The sequence below is a fragment of the Poromitra crassiceps genome (genome assembly GCF_964638095.1).
Source record: "Poromitra crassiceps genome assembly, chromosome: 6".
In the NCBI taxonomy this organism is placed as follows: Eukaryota; Metazoa; Chordata; class Actinopteri; order Beryciformes; family Melamphaidae; genus Poromitra; species Poromitra crassiceps.
The window spans coordinates 28,872,776-28,893,279 of NC_139627.1; the positions used below are offsets into that span (position 1 = coordinate 28,872,776).

The 20,504-nt window shown below is 41.0% G+C and overlaps 1 protein-coding gene across 1 annotated transcript in view; it reads right to left on the bottom strand.

Moving 5' to 3' along the window:
• epb41l5 (erythrocyte membrane protein band 4.1 like 5) overlaps positions 1–20,504 on the bottom strand; it is a gene marked incomplete at its 3' end in the record, with an annotated part of 89,833 nt that overhangs the window by 12,020 nt on the left and 57,309 nt on the right. Inside the window, exons 16-20 of the mRNA XM_083638361.1 lie at positions 9,705–9,856; positions 8,757–8,854; positions 7,387–7,521; positions 6,473–6,540; positions 2,132–2,254 (exon numbers count right to left, since the gene is read on the bottom strand). Coding sequence (XP_083494487.1) covers positions 2,132–2,254; positions 6,473–6,540; positions 7,387–7,521; positions 8,757–8,854; positions 9,705–9,856 — 576 coding nt within the window. The remainder of the gene's footprint in view (positions 1–2,131; positions 2,255–6,472; positions 6,541–7,386; positions 7,522–8,756; positions 8,855–9,704; positions 9,857–20,504) is intronic.

Consider the following 20,504-nt stretch of genomic DNA (forward strand, 5'->3'; position numbering starts at 1 on the left):
TGATCTTATACATGTACAGCTCTGTAACACAGGTCTTGTGTGTCAGTGATCTTATACATGTACAGCTCTGTAACACAGGTCTTGTGTGTCAGTGATCTTATACATGTACAGCTCTGTAACACAGGTCTTGTGTGTCAGTGAGGTCGGTGCTAATACACAAATAAAGAAAAGACAGGTGGCTGCTCTAAGCTAGGGGTGCCCCATTTTCTGCAACACCCTCTTTCTCTCTCTCTAACCCTAATCACATCATTTGTTCTTTTTCAGTGTTGGGCAAGTTACTTTCAAAATGTAATATACTACATATTACTAGTTACTTTCATTTGAAAGTAATAAGTCACTTTACAATATTACTGTCTGTGTAGAGTAACTCGTTACTTATTACACAACTTTTTTGGATTACTTTGACCAAAACAACAGCAGCAGCAGAATGACATGGCCGTCCCGGAACCATCCCGGAAAATAATTTCAACCGCCTTGAAGTCAGTGTAATCAATCCAAAATTCGAAATGTTATTATTTTCCTTTGTTATTGTCATCTATAGTGGTCTGTGTGCATCTGTGTGTGTGTGTCTGTGCGTGTGTGTCTGCGTCTGTGTGCGTGTGTGTCTGCGTCTGTGTGCGTGTGTGTGTGTCCCAGTCCTCAAAGGAGGATTAGGAACCTGCAGGCACTGTCACAGATCCCCTCCTCCACTAATCTGCTCTCTCTCTCTTCCTTCTCTCACTCTCTTACTGTACCTTTCCAATAAGCACATACACAATATACCATATCATTTAAACACACAGAAGTGCAATCATGTTTATAATCATTCATGGCAACTTATAACAAGGGTTATAAAGTATTATAAGTGGTGGACATAATTATGATAATAAACATCAATAATATACTATAGCAGGGATGGGCAACTTTGATAGAGAGGGGCCACAAAAAAATGTCCTCGCTACCAGAGGGCCAGATTGTGACTGTGCACTTCCACCAGTAGCCTACTGTAACACCATCAATCCCAATTATAGCTACTAATTTGATGAAAAGGACTGGTAATCAAAGTTTGGGCAGTTTCCCACCTCTGTACTATAACATGACGGGGAAGCCTACTGTGTGTAGTTCTGGATTATTTTAGCACAAGCTTTTTACTTCTAGGGCTCGCATTTACGCTTCAAAACTCAAAAAAGTGGTCCTCATATGTGAAGATTATCCCGCTGAACACTGGTTCGCAACCTATTCAAAAATCCCATAGTCAGAAACAGTGAAGAACCATGAATTCCGGGACTTCCGCGTTCCGACTACAAAAATACGTCATCCCTGTGGCTCTCTATTGTATGATACAATAACAGTTATGAGAACTTATGAGCACTATTTGCTGGCTGTAAGTAAAGGGTAAAACAAAAAAGATTATTCTTTCAAACACTGTTGTCACTTTGACATTAGGGATGGGCATTTCTAGCAAAAACACTATTCGAAATTCGCTGGCCAAAGTCGACTTTTAATCGAAATTCGAAAATAAAAATAAAATGTAAAAAAAAATTAAAAACGTAATTTTTTTTTTTTTTTTTTTTGGTGAGTGAAATGTTGCATTGTCTCCCCTGATTCTAAGTATAGTCGAATCGCTTGGTTTGAGCAAGTACAACTATTTTTATAAGCATTTTAAGCAAGGTTTATGGAAAAATTAATGGCGGATGAAATCCCATGAAGAGGGAGAGGTTGCTTATAAAAATTGTTTTACTTGCTCAAACCAAGCGATTCGACTATACTTAGAATCAGGGGAGACAATGCAACATTTTACTCACAATTTTTTTTTTTTTTCAATAAACGAATTTCGAATTTCAATAATAAAAGTCGACCTTGATAATAACAACGATTATTCGAAAATTCGAAATTTGATGCCCATCCCTATTTGACATGGAGGTAAAAAGCATTATGAATGCTGAACTTCTAATACATTATGTCCACCACTTATAATACTTTATAAACCTGATTATATGTTACCATGCATGGTTATAAACATTTATAGAGTTTTATAAAGCCTTATAAATGCATTATGTCTTATGAATGTGCTCATAATGCATTATAGACATGACCTTAATAGAAAGTATCACCAAAGTGCTTTCTACATGCACACACTGAACACACACACCTGGCCCCTGCTGGGGAGAGTAGTGTGGTTGGCTTGAGCAGGTCCCAGGAGTCTTGTCTGTCGGGACGCCCGCTAAGAGACAGAGACGAGTTACTGCCCATTCGTCCAGTGCGCACCTTCAACCTGGGAACACACATATGTACACACACACAAAAACATGTAACGGTACATATACAGAAAAGCACAGAGACACACAAATTATATATATATACATATATATATATATATACACACGCACGCACGCACACACACACACACACACACACACACACACACACACACACATACATAAAGGGGCTATGGTACATTGAGTTTACAGTATTTTTTGCCTCACTGCAGTGCTGAAGCAGTCGTTAGATTGTAAACCAGACTGAAACGATAACGCTCTGATGAGTCATGTGTGGGCCAAAAACAGAAGTACATCATTTTCTTTTCATTGTCTGTTCATTAATTTTAAGCAATAAGAGATAGTAGCTAAGTAGCTAAGTAATTTTGTTTGTGCCTATGTAATTTGTATCCCTGGAGTGACAATATAGTCTGATTTGCATAGAAGAGCCATGACTCATAGGACGGGATCAAGTCTGTTTTATTACACTTTTATTACACTCAGAATTCGAAGGGGATGTAAAGGACGGGGGAATTGTTTAACTATTCTATAACTAGAATGTATTTTCATTGAGGCTTTATTATCAATACCTTCAAAGACATCATGGATTAATTGCACCTCTGTATTTTCCAGAAATATTTTGAGGCAATGTAAAAGAGTAAGAGTAAGTAAAGAGTCATTTTATAGTATATACTGTATAGAGTATGACCAACAGCATTTTGGGGCGATGATCCTTGTAGCCCACTCTGTTAAACACATTTAGTGTGTCTCATTCTCTAAAAGTCAAACGTGCTGAAAGCATGAAACCCCCCATTTTCTTTGCCTCAAAATGGCTGTTTGTCATGCAGAAGAAGTAAACTCTGCAATGTCCACACCTGTCAATCAAACTGTGGAGCCTTGCCTGTAAGAATGAGCAGCAGGTCATGTCATGAGTTATGCTAATAACTAAGTAGATCATCAGCTCCAGAGCAATTTAGAGAGAGTCCCATCAGCGGAGGACCAAAACGCGTGACTCATTAGCCAATGAACAGCCAGGAAGGGGTCTCGCGCTACTTTTGAATGCTAAAATAAAGCTGATAATGTACAATTTGATTAAAAAAACAAAAAAAAAATTCAAAGTACAACACAAACTGTCCATTTTGCTGCAACTCAACATTGCAGCTTAATCCAGGACCTTACTTCCTGGAACTCTTGAGAGTAAAAAACTGGTCCATTGGAGTGAATGGAGATGTCGCGACTCTTCTATATATACGGCTCTGATCAGCTCTAGCAGCAGAGTGAGCTGTGATTGGCTGAGGCAGCGTGTTGACACACATCAAGACAGTGAAGCATGGAAGAGGAAGGCCTTCTCACCACTGGTTTTTCTTTCCTCCTCAATCCTTTCATTTGGAAAAGAATATATATTTTACGGGTACCTCAAATCAAGCGATGTGATTGGTTCATAGCCGTGGTATACTGAGGGTATACCACGGCAATGACAATATACCATGGCTATGACGTAGTTCCTTTGCACAACTCCGTTATCACTCCACGTCTGAGAAAGGTGTTCAAGCAGCGCCGCAGCCCGGTTCCTAGTAAACAACTACGGTAGTAAGCAACTACTCTCAGAATGACTGAACACTAACTACGTTAGCCTTTTAACATGTAAAAGACTACAGTCAAGTCATGTTTTTTTCCCCCAATGGTAAAATTCACTTTGAAATCCGTTGCTCGGTTGTTGAGATAATTGTGTTTTCCAACTACCAAATTTACTACATGTAGCTAAACCGGAGATAGCCTGTGTTGCTAGCTAGCTGCTGTAACTTACCTACATTGCACAGCAACTGCCTCACTCTATGTGCAGGCATCCAGGAGGGCCTGTTTTATTTTGAACATTACAAACTATTTAAATTGGACTGTGTCTATTACTTTCATATTGTCATACTTGGTAACTGTTTTATAAAAGCAATAGCTCACTTCAGGCCGTTATATTTTTGCCCCTTCACTGTGAAATAATTACCGTATAGCACAGCCTGTAGTGAGCTATTGCTTAAGTTTAAATCAATTTTTATTATTTTTTCAGCCAGGCAAAACAGAGCTATTGCTTAAAGGGACACTCCACCGAAAAACAATGCTGATTTATTTGACACATAATCTCACACATCCAAAAACTGTAAACAGTTTTGTAGATATATTCATGTAGTTTGACAGTTATTATTATTGATTTTAAAGTTAAAGTTGATGCCAGTGATGTCATTTGTGCATGAATGACATCACTGGTCAACAAATGAACTCAAATCAACTCTCAATATTTGTCAAACTAAATGAATGCAAGCAAAATGTTTACAGTTTTTGGATATGTGTGAGATCATGTGCAACATAAATCAGCATTGATTTTTTTGGTGCAGTTCTCCTTTAAATATATTTCTTTAAATCCAGCATGGTGCTAGTAATATTGAGTATAGTTGAATAAATCATGGAAGCCTAAGAAGTATATCTAAGCATCTTCATACGTTTTTTTTATTGTTATTTATTTATTTTAATGTGGCACTCTTTTCCATAAGCAACTGTTGATTAAATTAAACAAGTGGGAACATTTTTGGCTAAGATTTAAGTAAGATTTTTTTTTTTGCAATTAGCGTTGTGAAATTAGAGTACCGTAAATTCCGGACTATAAGACGCACCGGTCTATAAGCCGCACCTTCAAAGGTGACTATTTTTTTCTTCTATAAGCCGCACCGGTCTATAAGCCGCGGGTGTTTTGATGTTTAATTACCATATTTAAGGCTTCGTGCACAGAGGGGATTGTCGGGAAAGAGAGGCTGTTTGGGGAAGCTCCCATTTATTAACATTTCAACAAAACAAAAGTCAGGTCACTAATCCCCAGACAAAATCACACATTGTGGTATTTTTTGTTTTTTTTACAGTGCACACAGTGTCCGCGGTGTGGTGAAAAGAGGGCAAGAGAGGAAATTAAAACAGAAGTGGATTTATAGTTAGAAAGAGTGCTAAAGAAGAGAGAATTCCGTTTTTTATTTTTTTATTTTAGTTACTCACAGTACTATTGACCAGTCCAACTCAAAAGATATTCGGCAGTTTCACTTTGAGCTCTTGTTCCGCCGCTGGGCACACAGTGTCCGCGGTGTGGTGAAAAGAGGGCAAGAGAGGAAATTAAAACAGAAGTGGATTTATAGTTAGAAAGAGTGCTAAAGATAGTCCGGTCTGGTTATGACGAGTCTCGCTGGGTACAGTACGCCAAAGCGATATCCATTGACTCGATGATGCTGTTGTATGTTGCGCGTTTCTGTTGCACCAACGCGGAGAGGTCCTGCCGACGAAAAAGCGCGTACCCTCCCAGGTGAGGGGCTTCTTCCCCGCAGCCTGGAGGATGAGTTGACGGTCGGGCCAGCGGAGTAGGCAGATGAAGATGGCCCTCGGTGGCAGGCCGGGGTCTGGACGTGGCCGAGGCGCCCGGTGTGCCCTGTCCACCTCTGGTGGTTTCTCGCCTTCCTTCAGGTCCAGGATGTAACACAGGATTTTGCCACAAAAGCGTCCATGTCACCAATCTCAGCTCCTCTTTTACATTGATCAGGCGAATGTTATTTCTTTTACTCCTGCTGATTAAGTCATCAACCTGCGTGTGCAGGGTTTCGATTTTGCATTTTATCCATTTTCGGACTCACTGTGTTGTTTTTGTCCTCCAGTGCGCGGATGTGCTTTTCCGCATTATAAACTCTGTTCACGGTTGCCTTAGTTTCTTTAGTGAGTGAGTGGATGGACTTCTGCACGTTTTCAAACTTGTTTTCAAGCTGCTCAAAACCTCTGAGCGATGTCGGACTTAATCGATAGTGTTTCACGGAGTAAAAGTTTAGCCCAAGCGTGTATCTCCAGCCTCCAGCAGGTGAGTCATTTCCTCATTCATGGCGTGATTGCTTCGTCTTTTTCTTTCTGCTTACCTGTGTTGTGTTATGTTATGTTATGTTATGTTGTTAAAAGAGGGCAAGAGAGGAAATTAAAATAGAAGTGGATTTATAGTTAGAAAGAGTGCTAAAAAAGAGAGTTTTTTTTTTTTTTTTTGGAAAAAATCCATAGATAAGACGCACCGTTATATAAGCCGCAGGGGGCAAAAAAGGCCAAAAAACGGGGAAAAAGCCGCGGCTTATAGTCCGGAATTTACGGTAACAAATATTGAAAGTGTGTGTGTGTCTGTGTGTGTGTGTGTGTGTGTGTGTGTGTGTGTGTGTGTGTGGTCAAACCTGGCAGCAGCCTCTTGGAGGTTACAGTTTTTATCTCCCGCCATGACACCAAGTTCCTCCAAAGGCCCCTAGACAGAGAGAGAGACAGAGACAGAGATAGAGACAGAGAGAGACACAGAGACCGAGACAGAGATAGTCACAGACAGAGAGAGAGACAGACAGACAGAGATAGTCACAGAGACAGAGAGACAGAGATAGTCACAGAGACAGAGAGAGAGACAGACAGAGCAATTGAAAGGCTGGCCGCTGGCTACTCAGAAATTTGGGGAACTCCGTTATTGTACTTTTACATGTGTAGGACAAGCTTTACCTGACTTGAGCCACAAAAGTGGACAGCACACAAGCAGCACATTTTTACATCAATACAGCAGAATAATACACATATGATCCATAAAGAGCAAATGCAGCATACAATAACTCCATAGTTTTGTTTGCTCCATTTGGTGTCCCCAGTATTCAAAATCCATTCACTTGCAACATTATCACACAAACTATCTGGAACAGTTCTACCATTGAAATCAGCAAGGTGGTAATTATTTCCCAATGCTCTCTGATAGACTAATGCCTTCAATAAGCTAAAGTTATAAAGGCCAAAAATACAATGCCTACCAGTGAAAACTTTATTCACTGGAGCCCTCAAGCACACGCCATTTTTGTGGCACCAGTTTTATGAGGCCTCCAAACCCCAATATGGCAACTCGTCACTATTTTTTAAACTTTAAATCACCCTCAGGGATATTATCATAGCCTTTTTCACCAGTTAAATGAAAGGATAAATACTCAACAGCAACATAACGCAACACTATTGTATTAAATCTTAAGTATCATGACAATGTTATATCAGGTATTTCCTCTTGCTTCTCTCTGCTTCATAAGCTATCATTTTTTGCAGGTTTGTAGAGTCTGTTGCTCACCTTGAGGGCAGCAGCCTCGGCCTGTGCTTTGAGGATGTTACTCTTCAGATCCTCCGGGGGGCGCAGTGGAGTGACAACTGGACTGCTGCCCACACTGCTGAGGCCACACTTCTCTGTCAGCTTCGCTACATCCTCCTGAAGGGGCGGGACAGGACACATGGGCACAACATCTCCGTTTTATGCCTACACGATGCTCGTCACACTACACGATGCTCGTCACACTACACGATGCTCGTCACACTACACGATGCTCGTCACACTACTACACGATGCTCGTCACACTACACGATGCTCGTCACACTACTACACGATGCTCGTCACACTACACGATGCTCGTCACACTACTACACGATGCTCGTCACACTACACGATGCTCGTCACACTACTACACGATGCTCGTCACACTACACGATGCTCGTCACACTACTACACGATGCTCGTCACACTACACGATGCTCGTCACACTACACGATGCTCGTCACACTACACGATGCTCGTCACACTACACGATGCTCGTCACACTACTACACGATGCTCGTCACACTACTACACGATGCTCGTCACACTACACGATGCTCGTCACACTACACGATGCTCGTCACACTACACGATGCGATGCTCGTCAGTCGCCGCTGTTCACACTATACAACTTGCTGTCTTGTAATCAGGCTTTTTTGTGTTGTGGTTTTCACACTATATGACTGAGCAGCAACAGGGGATCACACATTACAGTACAATATATTCCAGCAGGAGAATCCCAGACCAGTCCACAAACGCAGTCTCACACACGTCTGCTCACGGCTTTATTTCTAAACACACACACTCGCATAACATATGGGCCATTCTACACAACTGGTTCAAAGTCATATTTATTAAGTTTACTGCTATCTCAATTATTATTCTGGGTTTCAATAGATAACAGAATTATCTTAGTAAACATCTAAGACTTGCATAGCTACTTAAATGCTTTTCATCTGTATTTTTTGGGGGGGTTGTGAGACAGCAGTTTGTACCAATCCCATAGAGTGCTTTCACTGTCAGACCACTTGCCTGCCTGGAGCCTGCTGCAGACAGCAGACATCACCCCGGCCGTGTCTGCCTCACTACGCTCTGCTCTCCCGACACGACCAGATATTTAGCAGGCTAGATATCTGTGGGACCTCTGTTAGCTCCCTGCTAGCATCTGTGGACAGTTTACACTTAACAAGTGAGCGCCGAGCCAATGCAATTTGCCTCTGATCTGGGAAGGGGGGGGTTGTCGCCGAGCTCCAACAAGTGCCTAGTCTGAAATAGGCATAAGTCCTGGGGTAAGATTGATACATATTTGATCAAAGAAAGCAGAAATAATGTCAAAACAAACTGCCGTATACCTGATTGTTCATGGCCATATTCACATTGATGTTGTTCCTTGGAGGAATGGCGAGAGGATTGTTCTCCAACTCCAGCTGCTTCAGACGAGCTGCCACTTCTGAGGACACACACACACACACACACACACACACACACACACACACACACACACACACACACACGAACACAAATACACACATTGACACACACAAAACCTGATTGTATTCGCTCATTTATTGAGACTGGTCATCATTCTGTTAGGATAACTGGATCTAATCGTAATGCCATGGTGGATTATTGAAGTGAAGAGTGCACACATACACAACACATACATCATTCATATTACTAAAAGGAAATTCTAAGTGATATGATTAGGTTACAGTAAGAATAATGTCATCTCTCTCTCTCTCTCTCATATCAACATGAACCATGTAATCAGCTCTGGGGCGTATTAATGTATGCCTTTTCTTCTCATTAAGCAGGATGGCAGTTGAAAATAATTGCTAAATGTGTGCCGAGGCTAAACGTGTGAGATGTTAATGAGCCGTGAGTGAGGGCTGGGAGAGAATACCACTCTTTTGAGGAAATAGGTTTGCAGCATATAATCAAACAAATTGCACAAGGAGAGTCTCACAGTCGCATGGATTGGTGCCATATTGTTGGGGAGATTATTAGGAGTAGTGCTTTTTAAGAAATAGTTTCTAAAAGCTGTTTCTAAAAAAACATCAAAAACTTTCTAGATATTTTTGCATTCCCACACCACACTCCTTCTCACATAGAGACTGTGTGTGTGTGCTGTACCTATACCCCTGAGAACTTGTACTTGACCTATGCCACTAGTCCATGATTTTGTGAATGTAGCATGCCACGACACTACACTCAGTATTTGTGTCCTTGTACCGTTCTCCTCTATGTGGACATGAATACATGGTTAAAAAGTGTGTTTGCAAGGTTCTGTGGAGCCTCACCGGAGAGAGAGAGCCCGTCTTCCCCGGTGATGCTGGAAGTGGAGTGGGCGCCGCTCGGCCCTGCCTCCTCTGTCGCTGTCACCATGGGAACGACAGGAGTCCTGATGACATCATCAATGCAGGTCTCCAGTAGGTCAGCCACCATGGGCATACTGGAGATAAGAGAAAGAGAGAGAGGAGGGGGAGAGGCAGGCAGGAGAGAAGATATGAAAAAGATGGGGTTAGAGTTCAATACAAATAGAACGGAGAAGAAGACAGATACTGTACTTGAAGGATTTAGCCAGAGTGAACCAGAGTGATTCACAATTACTCAGCTATACAACTCACCTGTGGCCTCCATAGGATGTGAGCGGACTCTGCAAAGATGGTCAAACTGGCCCATGATGATAGTAATCTACCTTTAGCAGCTGGGAGTGCCATTTTAGAATAACATACCAACCTATTCCACCACAATATCAAAATACCACTACATAACATCTGTCTGTTATCGGCAATAACATAACATATCTTAACAATCAAGACAATTACAACAAAACATGTTTTGGTCAATAGTTTTGAATTTATATTTCAATAAATCAAGTTCTAAAATAAAATAAAAGTTTGTGGCATTTGACAAGTAATTAGGAGAGTAGTAGTAATTAACACATTTAAATTGTTAGCCTCTGTCAAAAGAATATGGGGGAAAAAAGCAAATTCTAATGATCACCACCATCGCTAACGTCAGCTAGTCCTACCGTATATCAAGGAGCTCCAGTGCAATGTTTTACCATATGTGTGTGTGTGTGTCTATGTCTATGTGTGTGTGTGTGTGTGTGTGTGTGTGTGTGTGTGTGTGTGTGTGTGTGTGTATGTATATATATATATATATATATATATATATATATATATATATATATATATATATATATATATATATAATATATCTCAGTGTCAAATAGAGATCTTCAGCCTGTGGATATAAGTGTTCAGAGGACAGGAGCAATAAGTTGTGTGTGAAAGACATTTGGTCATATTCTCAGTAATAAAAGCAACAACCTGAAGCAGAACACTTGATACATGGCTTTTGAAAGAAGCTCTTCTAACATCCTTGTGAGGCACTCATACCTCTGTAGCCTGAAGACACGGTGGAAGATGAGACCTTTATTACTAACATACTGCTTGGAGAACACCACACACATGCTCTCACACACACACACACTCACACTCACACTCACACACACACACACACACACACACACACACACACACACACACACACGCAGAGGTGTATACTCGCACAGACAGTGTGGAAAGGAAATACAGAGCTTTGCCTGAGGACTGGGTTCAAAAACATATAAACACACACGCATGTCTGTTGTCTGGTTCCTATCTTAAGCCAATAAGTTAACAGAGAACAATAGATGGACAGTGAGGAGAAATTCAACCCTCATGGGAAGAAACATATGAAACACGCATACCAAGTGTTATGTCACTTGCCACCCGCTAAATACTCAATACTCTTGCAGACACACAAAACACACATACTGTACAAAGAAAGAAGGCAAAGAGAGAGAGTCAAGGGAAAGGGGTGTTTGTGTGTCTGGAAGCAGACCTAAGTCACATGACAGAGTGAGATTGCAGCGTTGTTATGCACGCAGCACGCACACACCTCTGTAAGAGGTTTCAGCTTCTATCCTTCAGCCCCGCGCTCATTTGACCAACTGTGACGGAAGAAGCTAGCAAATAAATATTAGGATACATTTTTTTCCTTAACAAAATAAAAACAGTACGAAGTTCTATTTTTACAATGATATCTTCAATGTTTTTCTCTCTCTAAGGTCTAGCTAGGACTGCAGCATATTTACAATGCAATACAAACAAGGCATGCACAGTAGACAAACCCAGTAGTTTGTAGGTTACATTTCTAAGTCTGGGCCAATATCTTTCATAGCTACTGTAAGTTTGATATCTTTCATAGCTACTGTAAGTTTGATACCACATGTCAGTAAAGCCCCTGAACTAGAGCTCCAAACCCTCCTGTTATAGTACATTGCTGATAGTATTACTTCAGTAACGGTGTGTAACCCTCATGTTATAGTACATTGCTGATAACATTACTTCAGTAACGGTGTGTAACCCTCATGTTATAGTACATTGCTGATAGTATTACTTCAGTAACGGTGTGTAACCCTCATGTTATAGTACATTGCTGATAGTATTACTTCAGTAATGGTGTGTAACCCTCATGTTATAGTACATTGCTGATAGTATTACTTCAGTAATGGTGTGTAACCCTCATGTTATAGTACATTGCTGATAACATTACTTCAGTAATGGTGTGTAACCCTCATGTTATAGTACATTGCTGATAGTATTACTTCAGTAATGGTGTGTAACACTCATGTTATAGTACATTGCTGATAGTATTACTTCAGTAACGGTGTGTAACCCTCATGTTATAGTACATTGCTGATAGTATTACTTCAGTAACAGTGTGTAACCCTCATGTTATAGTACATTGCTGATAGTATTACTTCAGTAACGGTGTGTAACACTCATGTTATAGTACATTGCTGATAGTATTACTTCAGTAACGGTGTGTAACCCTCATGTTATAGTACATTGCCGATAGTATTACTTCAGTAACAGTGTGTAACCCTCATGTTATAGTACATTGCTGATAGTATTACTTCAGTAATGGTGTGTAACCCTCATGTTATAGTACATTGCTGATAGTATTACTTCAGTAATAGTGTGTAACCCTCATGTTATAGTGCATTGCTTGCTGATAGTATTACTTCAGTAAAGTATTACTTCAGTAATGGTGTGTAACCCTCATGTTATAGTACATTGCTGATAGTATTACTTCAGTAATGGTGTGTAACCCTCATGTTATAGTACATTGCTGATAGTATTACTTCAGTAATGGTGTGTAACCCTCATGTTATAGTGCATTGCTGATAGTATTACTTCAGTAACTGTGTGTAACCCTCATGTTATAGTACATTGCCGATAGTATTACTTCAGTAATGGTGTGTAACCATCATGTTAGGGTACATTGCTGATAGTATTACTTCAGTAATGGTGTGTAACCCTCATGTTATAGTACATTGCTGATAGTATTACTTCAGTAATGGTGTGTAACCCTCATGTTATAGTACATTGCTGATAGTATTACTTCAGTAACGGTGTGTAACCCTCATGTTACAGTACATTGCTGATAGTATTACTTCAGTAACTGTGTGTAACCCTCATGTTATAGTACATTGCCGATAGTATTACTTCAGTAATGGTGTGTAACCCTCATGTTATAGTACATTGCTGATAGTATTACTTCAGTAACAGTGTGTAACCCTCATGTTATAGTACATTGCTGATAGTATTACTTCAGTAACTGTGTGTAACCCTCATGTTATAGTACATTGCCGATAGTATTACTTCAGTAATGGTGTGTAACCATCATGTTAGGGTACATTGCTGATAGTATTACTTCAGTAATGGTGTGTAACCCTCATGTTATAGTACATTGCTGATAGTATTACTTCAGTAACGGTGTGTAACCCTCATGTTACAGTACATTGCTGATAGTATTACTTCAGTAACTGTGTGTAACCCTCATGTTATAGTACATTGCCGATAGTATTACTTCAGTAATGGTGTGTAACCCTCATGTTATAGTACATTGCTGATAGTATTACTTCAGTAACAGTGTGTAACCCTCATGTTATAGTACATTGCTGATAGTATTACTTCAGTAACTGTGTGTAACCCTCATGTTATAGTACATTGCCGATAGTATTACTTCAGTAATGGTGTGTAACCATCATGTTAGGGTACATTGCTGATAGTATTACTTCAGTAATGGTGTGTAACCCTCATGTTATAGTACATTGCTGATAGTATTACTTCAGTAACGGTGTGTAACCCTCATGTTACAGTACATTGCTGATAGTATTACTTCAGTAACTGTGTGTAACCCTCATGTTATAGTACATTGCCGATAGTATTACTTCAGTAATGGTGTGTAACCCTCATGTTATAGTACATTGCTGATAGTATTACTTCAGTAACAGTGTGTAACCCTCATGTTATAGTACATTGCTGATAGTATTACTTCAGTAACAGTGTGTAACCCTCATGTTATAGTACATTGCTGATAGTATTACTTCAGTAACGGTGTGTATAGAGTGTGATAAAGTTGCACACACGCAAAGAAGGCTGTATAAGAGTCTAACGCACTCAAAGAAGGCTGTAGTACTGTATAAGACTGGAGCCTCTTTGTGCTGGGAGTAGGCCGGTCTTTATTCTCCTCAGATTTAAACACATGTAGTTTGGATAGATATACATCCTTTCGTCACAGACAGTTTTGTTGTAAACATTTAACTAATTTACGATAATAAATCATCTTCATTGGTTGAGCTGTGCAAGTAGCAGTTGTGCAGTGGAGTAGTCGAGGGTATAAGCAGGCATACACCCACCTGGTTCTCTAAACCAGTGGTTCTCAACGTGGGGTCCGGAGACCCCCAGGGGTCCTTGAGGGGGTTACAGGGGGTTCCCAGCCAAAAGGGGAATAATTTATGTTCACTATAATTCCTTCAATAAGTAACATAATGACAATGTATGACTATTTTGTTCAAGGGTTTCATACACTTTCTGTAATAAAACATCTAAAAGCAAAACATCTAATCAGATGGGGGACCCTGGGACAGAATTGTATCAAATGGGGGTCCATGGTCTATAATTTGTGTCAGTTTAGGGGTCCTTGATGGGAAGAAATTTGAGAACCACTGCTCTACACACCTATTAGCCAAATGCAAAGCCCACACTTATTTTGCAGTGGATGGTTGGATCATAGCATACCAACGCCCTCAACTGTCACTGAACAATTGTCTGCAGCTGTGTCAAAACAAGAAACAGATGCATTGTACTAGAAAATAGATAATAAAGATAAATTAAGGGAATACATTTCGATGATTGAACTTTCATTATTTTTCCATTCATTCCAGATTTAGCTTTGAACATTGTATACAGTGCAACAGATCCATGAAATCAATGCAAATACAAACAATTACATACATTTGTGATACAAAATCATTGGGTGGAATTAATTCAAACTAAATGAATACAACAGTAGTGTTTGAAATGTTACAAAATAGATGAGAGAATGTAGGGGGCAGGAGTGGGCTTAGCCAAATCCTCCTGGAAAATATGTGACCTATTGTTTCTTTGCAGAGTCGAGAGTCTAGGTGAATTCCTAAGCCTCACGTTGATACCATCTCACCCCAGTCAGACAGTCAGTTTCACCGTGTGAGGGGGGGGGGGGGGGAGAGAGAGAAGCAGGCTGGCAGGACAGAGGGAAGGGGGGGGGGGTAGTTTCACTGAGAGAGGTAGGGGAAGAGAGGATAGAGAAGGGAAGGGAGCGAGAAAGAACCTGAGATTCGGACTGAGGGGGGAGTTCCGGTTGTCAACATTGAGGCCAATGTGGAAGTACCAAAAAGTGTAGTTCCTCAAATGGCCGAGTATGTATTGGGTGTGATTGACAGGTTGCCTGTCCAGTGATCGCCAATCATGAACCAATACAGAAGGTGGTGCTGAGGCTCTTCTCATCCAAATTTATGTCACTGGCTCCAAATAATCAAAATGGCGACAGTCAAAATGCCAAACTAGAGACTTCAAAACGCAAGTCCACAAACCAGTGGGTGACTTCACGATGGCTACGCCCATCTTTTTCTTTGAGTCTAAGATGCAGACACACTGAAGGAAAGGTGGAGGGAAACAGGCAGGAGATGCAGAGCTAGACTGAGGAAAGGCTCACAGTACAGGGTTCCCACACATTTTCATGGATAGAATTTAAAAACTTTTACATGACTCAAGGATCAATAATAGAATTATCATGTAATGTGAGGCAGTGACTGAGTCAAAACCAGCCATTATTAACTTGTTGCTGCCAGATGGTTTGGTGATTTGTCTTGTGATCATGATCTCAGGTGAATCCAGCTGCCTTGCAAGGTCAAGAAATTATCACGACACTGGACAAATAGGACACACTTCTTTACATTGGATTTTAGTGCTTTCGTTTAGAGTCACTGCATCATATTACATGGGGAAGCTACTGAAATAAAATATGAATTTTCCATAAAAATATAAATATAGCACTAAAATGCACATACAGTATTCAAGCTACGTTACATAAAAAGCTACAGCAGGGGTTCCCAACCTTTTTTGGCTTGTGAGTCGTGACCCCACTTTAACGTCACAAAAATCTAGGGACCCCAGACATTCAAATTCCCGTACATCGGTCATCAATGACATCATCAGTGATGTCACATGTAATAATAGTATGCTGTTCTACTCAAAATTCTGACATAAAAATCTGAATGCTGACTTTTTCTCACATTTTTCAGACTTTTTAATCTGAGAATTCTGATTTTAATGTTGAGTTTTTTTTCTCAAAATTCTGAATACTTTTTTCCTCAAAATTCTGACCATAAACTCAGAATTCTGACTTTTTCACAGATTTCTAACTTTATTTTCAGAATCCTGACTTAAACTCAGAACTAAAAATAAATAAATATGAAAATCACAAGTGGCCCTAATCCGCTTCTGTAGTTTTAAATTGTGTGTGGTGTAAAAAAAAAAGAGAGAGAGCACAAGAGAGCGAGTTCAGGCGACCCCATTCGAATTCCCGGCGACCCCACTTGTAGGTTGGGAACCACTGAGCTACAGAAAAGAAAATTGACGTAATGTTACATCACATGGAAAGTTATCCACACAAGATTACTGTGACAATTCATTTCATTAATACACACAACAAAATTCCATTACTTTTCAAAACCTTCAAGGATTTTAATAATTCCATGACTTTTCCAGGCCTGGAAAACAAGATTTTGAAATTCCATGACTTCTCCAGGTTTTCCATGAGCGTGGGAACCCTGACAGTATCACTTACATAGAGTGTGTTGATGACAGGTTTGGGGCAGTGTCAGTCTGTGAGTGACTACCGTATGTGGAGCGGATTGGATGGAGGGCTGCTTCAGGCACGGAGTCTGCATTCAGTGCAACTATGTGGCCATCCATGTGGCACAGTCACTGCCACAAGTCCCACAAAGTGTTTGTTTGCTCTAGCTACTGAGTCACTGCTGAGCCACGCCCTTTTTATCGGCATTCTGTCCGGTGCAACAGAGTCTGGCAGGTGAGGCAGCTGGGAGCATCTGTGGGGTGTCCTCCTAACAGGGAGCTTTGACAAGACATGAGCAGGGGGGAGCGGGAGAGGAGGGGAGACCTGATGAGGAGGATGAGGACGACAAGTGAGAAGTGATGAAGAGGAGAGACGGCCGGTGAGAGAGAGTGGAGGTGAATAAAGAGCGGGTGAGAGGAAGAGGAAGGGAAGCCATGAATGAAAAGAGAGCAGGGAGTAGGAAACTGAATGAGGATGTGTGGGGGAAACAGGATCAGAGGAGGGAGTAGGAGACTGAATGAGGATGTGTGGGGGAAACAGGATCAGAGCAGGGAGTAGGAGACTGAATGAGGATGTGTGGGGGAAACAGGATCAGAGCAGGGAGTAGGAAACTGAATGAGGATGTGTGGGGGAAACAGGATCAGAGCAGGGAGTAGGAGACTGAATGAGGATGTGTGGGGGAAACAGGATCAGAGCAGGGAGTAGGAGACTGAATGAGGATGTGTGGGGGAAACAGGATCAGAGCAGGGAGTAGGAGACTGAATGAGGATGTGTGGGGGAAACAGGATCAGAGCAGGGAGTAGGAGACTGAATGAGGATGTGTGGGGGAAACAGGATCAGAGCAGGGAGTAGGAGACTGAATGAGGATGCGTGGGGGAAACAGGATCCAAATGGTGTGAGTCTACTGAATGAAACTCTGGAAGTAACAAAGTAACATGTTTGCTAGAGTTGAATTGTTTTTAACTCAGCTGTATTTGGGCTCCTTGAGACTTTTCTACAGTCTTGTTGAGTGAAGGCCAACTCCATTTGACTTTAAATGCAGAGGTTCAAGAGCACTATTTGATATTACAGCCTGGCAAGAAAAACCAAAATGATTTGAGTGGGCACAAAGTGACATGAATGAATAAATAAGCCCTGGGTTCGACCCTGCAGTGGCAAGCAGGCCATGTAGCCTGTGGTACGCTGCCTGCTACAATGTACACACACATACACACGCACTCAAGTGTGCTGTGACATGAACACTTGACTTGAGCCAAGTGGATCAGATCTCCCCGGAGCATCTGTGACCTGCCTTTGCACCCTATAGGCTGATGTGTGTTATGGCTGATGTCAAAGGCTTGTTTAAATACATGAGCCGGAAGGTTTGACTCATGTTGACAGATTTACTACCTGCGTGTGATGTTCACATCTTGTTAACAAAATAAATACATAAAAGGATCATCCCCCATGGCATTCATGGTATGTACTCTCAGTTATGATAGTATATGATTTGTAGAGTAGCTCACAGAAGAGAGGCAGGGGTCAGACTGAGGGCAGCAGACAGATACAGTACTAGATGACAGCTGAAACAGGGGCAGAGATAAGATGTGACTTTAGTACAGATGTCTTTCTTGGAGAAAGCGAAAATGAGAGATATGGAGAGGGAGATAGAACATACATGGATCACATTCTCATCAGGACAGAGGAAGGTTGAGTGCAAAATCAACAGGTAGGGAGAGAGGTGTGATGGAAAGAGGAGTATTACTAATACCTATAGCCCTGTTCATCCCCACTAACGGTGGTCTACTACAGTAACTGGTCTGAGACCTGTTCATCCCAACTCTAACACTGGTCTACTAACTGGTCTGAGACCTGTTCATCCCAACTCCAACACTGGTCTACTAACTGGTCTGAGACCTGTTCATCCAAACTCCAACACTGGTCTACTAACTGGTCTGAGACCTGTTCATCCAAACTCCAACACTGGTCTACTAACTGGTCTGAGACCTGTTCATCCCAACTCTAACGCTGGTCTACTAACTGGTCTGAGACCTGTTCATCCAAACTCTAACACTGGTCTACTAAGTGGTCTGAGACCTGTTCATCCCAACTATAACGCTGGTCTACTAACTGGTCTGAGACCTGTTCATCCCCAATCGAACGTTGATGTACTAACTGGTCTGAGACCTGTTCATCGCAACTCTAACGCTGGTCTACTTGGTCTGAGACCTGTTCATCCCAACTCTAACACTGGTCTACTAACTGGTCTCAGACCTGTTCATCCCAACTCTAATGCTTGTCTACTAACTGGTCTGAGACAAGTTTTATTACCTATAGCCCTGTTCATCCCAAGTCTAACTCTGGTCTACTAACTGGCCTGAGACAAGGTTTTAGGAAACCAGGTGCATTATTTTAACCAAAATCTATACACAACTTGTGCTGAAAACCAACTATTACAGCGTCTCCCCCAAATTCCTCTGAATTCTGCCAATGATCAATGATTGCCATGGCTTGATAGATACACAAGAACTCAGAGGTATTCTAACTGTAAACTACCGGCTTGTGCTAATAAAATACATAGGAACTCGGAGCATCCCATCCGTGTTGGTAAAAGCCTTATAGCCTTTAGGATACTTTACTTTTGAAAGTATTTGCAGCTTCTAGGATTTCCCCTACAATGAATGAAGTGAGAGTCTGCAGAATGATTTGGGTGACAGGTCATCACTCTGAAGTGAGAGAGTCTGCAGTATGATTAAACCAGCTTATATTAACTGACCTGTACACAGATTCAGCCTGTAAACTGTCAATCTAAACCATCTTATATTAACTGACCTGTACACAGATTCAGCCTGTAAACTGTCAATCTAAACCATCTTATATTAACTGATCTGTACACAGATTCAGCCTGTAAACTGTCAATCTAAACCATCTTATATTAACTGACCTGTACACAGATTCAGCCTGTAAACTGTCAATCTAAACCAGTTCATATTAACTGACCTGTACACAGATTCAGCCTGTAAACTGTCAATCTAAACCATCTTATATTAACTGACCTGTACACAGATTCAGCCTGTAAACTGTCAATCTAAACCAGTTCATATTAACTGACCTGTACACAGATTCAGCCTGTAAACTGTCAATCTAAACCAGCTTATATCAACTGACCTGTACACAGATTCAGACTGTAAACTGTCAATCTAAACCAGTTTATATTAACTGACCTGTACACAGATTCAGCCAGTAAACTGTCAATCTAAACCATCTTATATTAACTGACCTGTACACAGATTCAGCCTGTAAACTGTCAATCTAAACCAGTTTATATTAACTGACCTGTACACAGATTCAGCCTGTAAACTGTCAATCTAAACCAGCTTATATCAACTGACCTGTACACAGATTCAGCCTGTAAACTGTCAATCTAAACCAGTTTATATTAACTGACCTGTACGCAGATTCAGCCTGTAAACTGTCAATCTAAACCATCTTATATTAACTGACCTGTACACAGATTCAGCCTGTAAACTGTCAATCTAAACCAGCTTATATTAACTGACAGATTCTGCCTGTAAACCAGCTTTTCCCTACAAGACCAAGAAGTCTGGACTGGAAACAAGAATAGCTACTTTATGCTGGACCCAGAGAGTGAGTGAGTGAGTGAGTGAGTGAGTGAGTGAGTGAGTGAGTGAGTGAGTGAGAGAGAGACAGTGAGAAGGGGGTGGTTGGGTAAATGGAGTTTGATTCAAAGAAGAGTAAGTGGTTCATGGTATAAACCAGGGGTGGGCAATTATCTTTCCCGGGGGGCCACATGAGAATGATTGTTGCCGGGGGCTTTTTTTGTGATGCTGTAACCTCTAATTGTATCACTACTGTAGATTAAA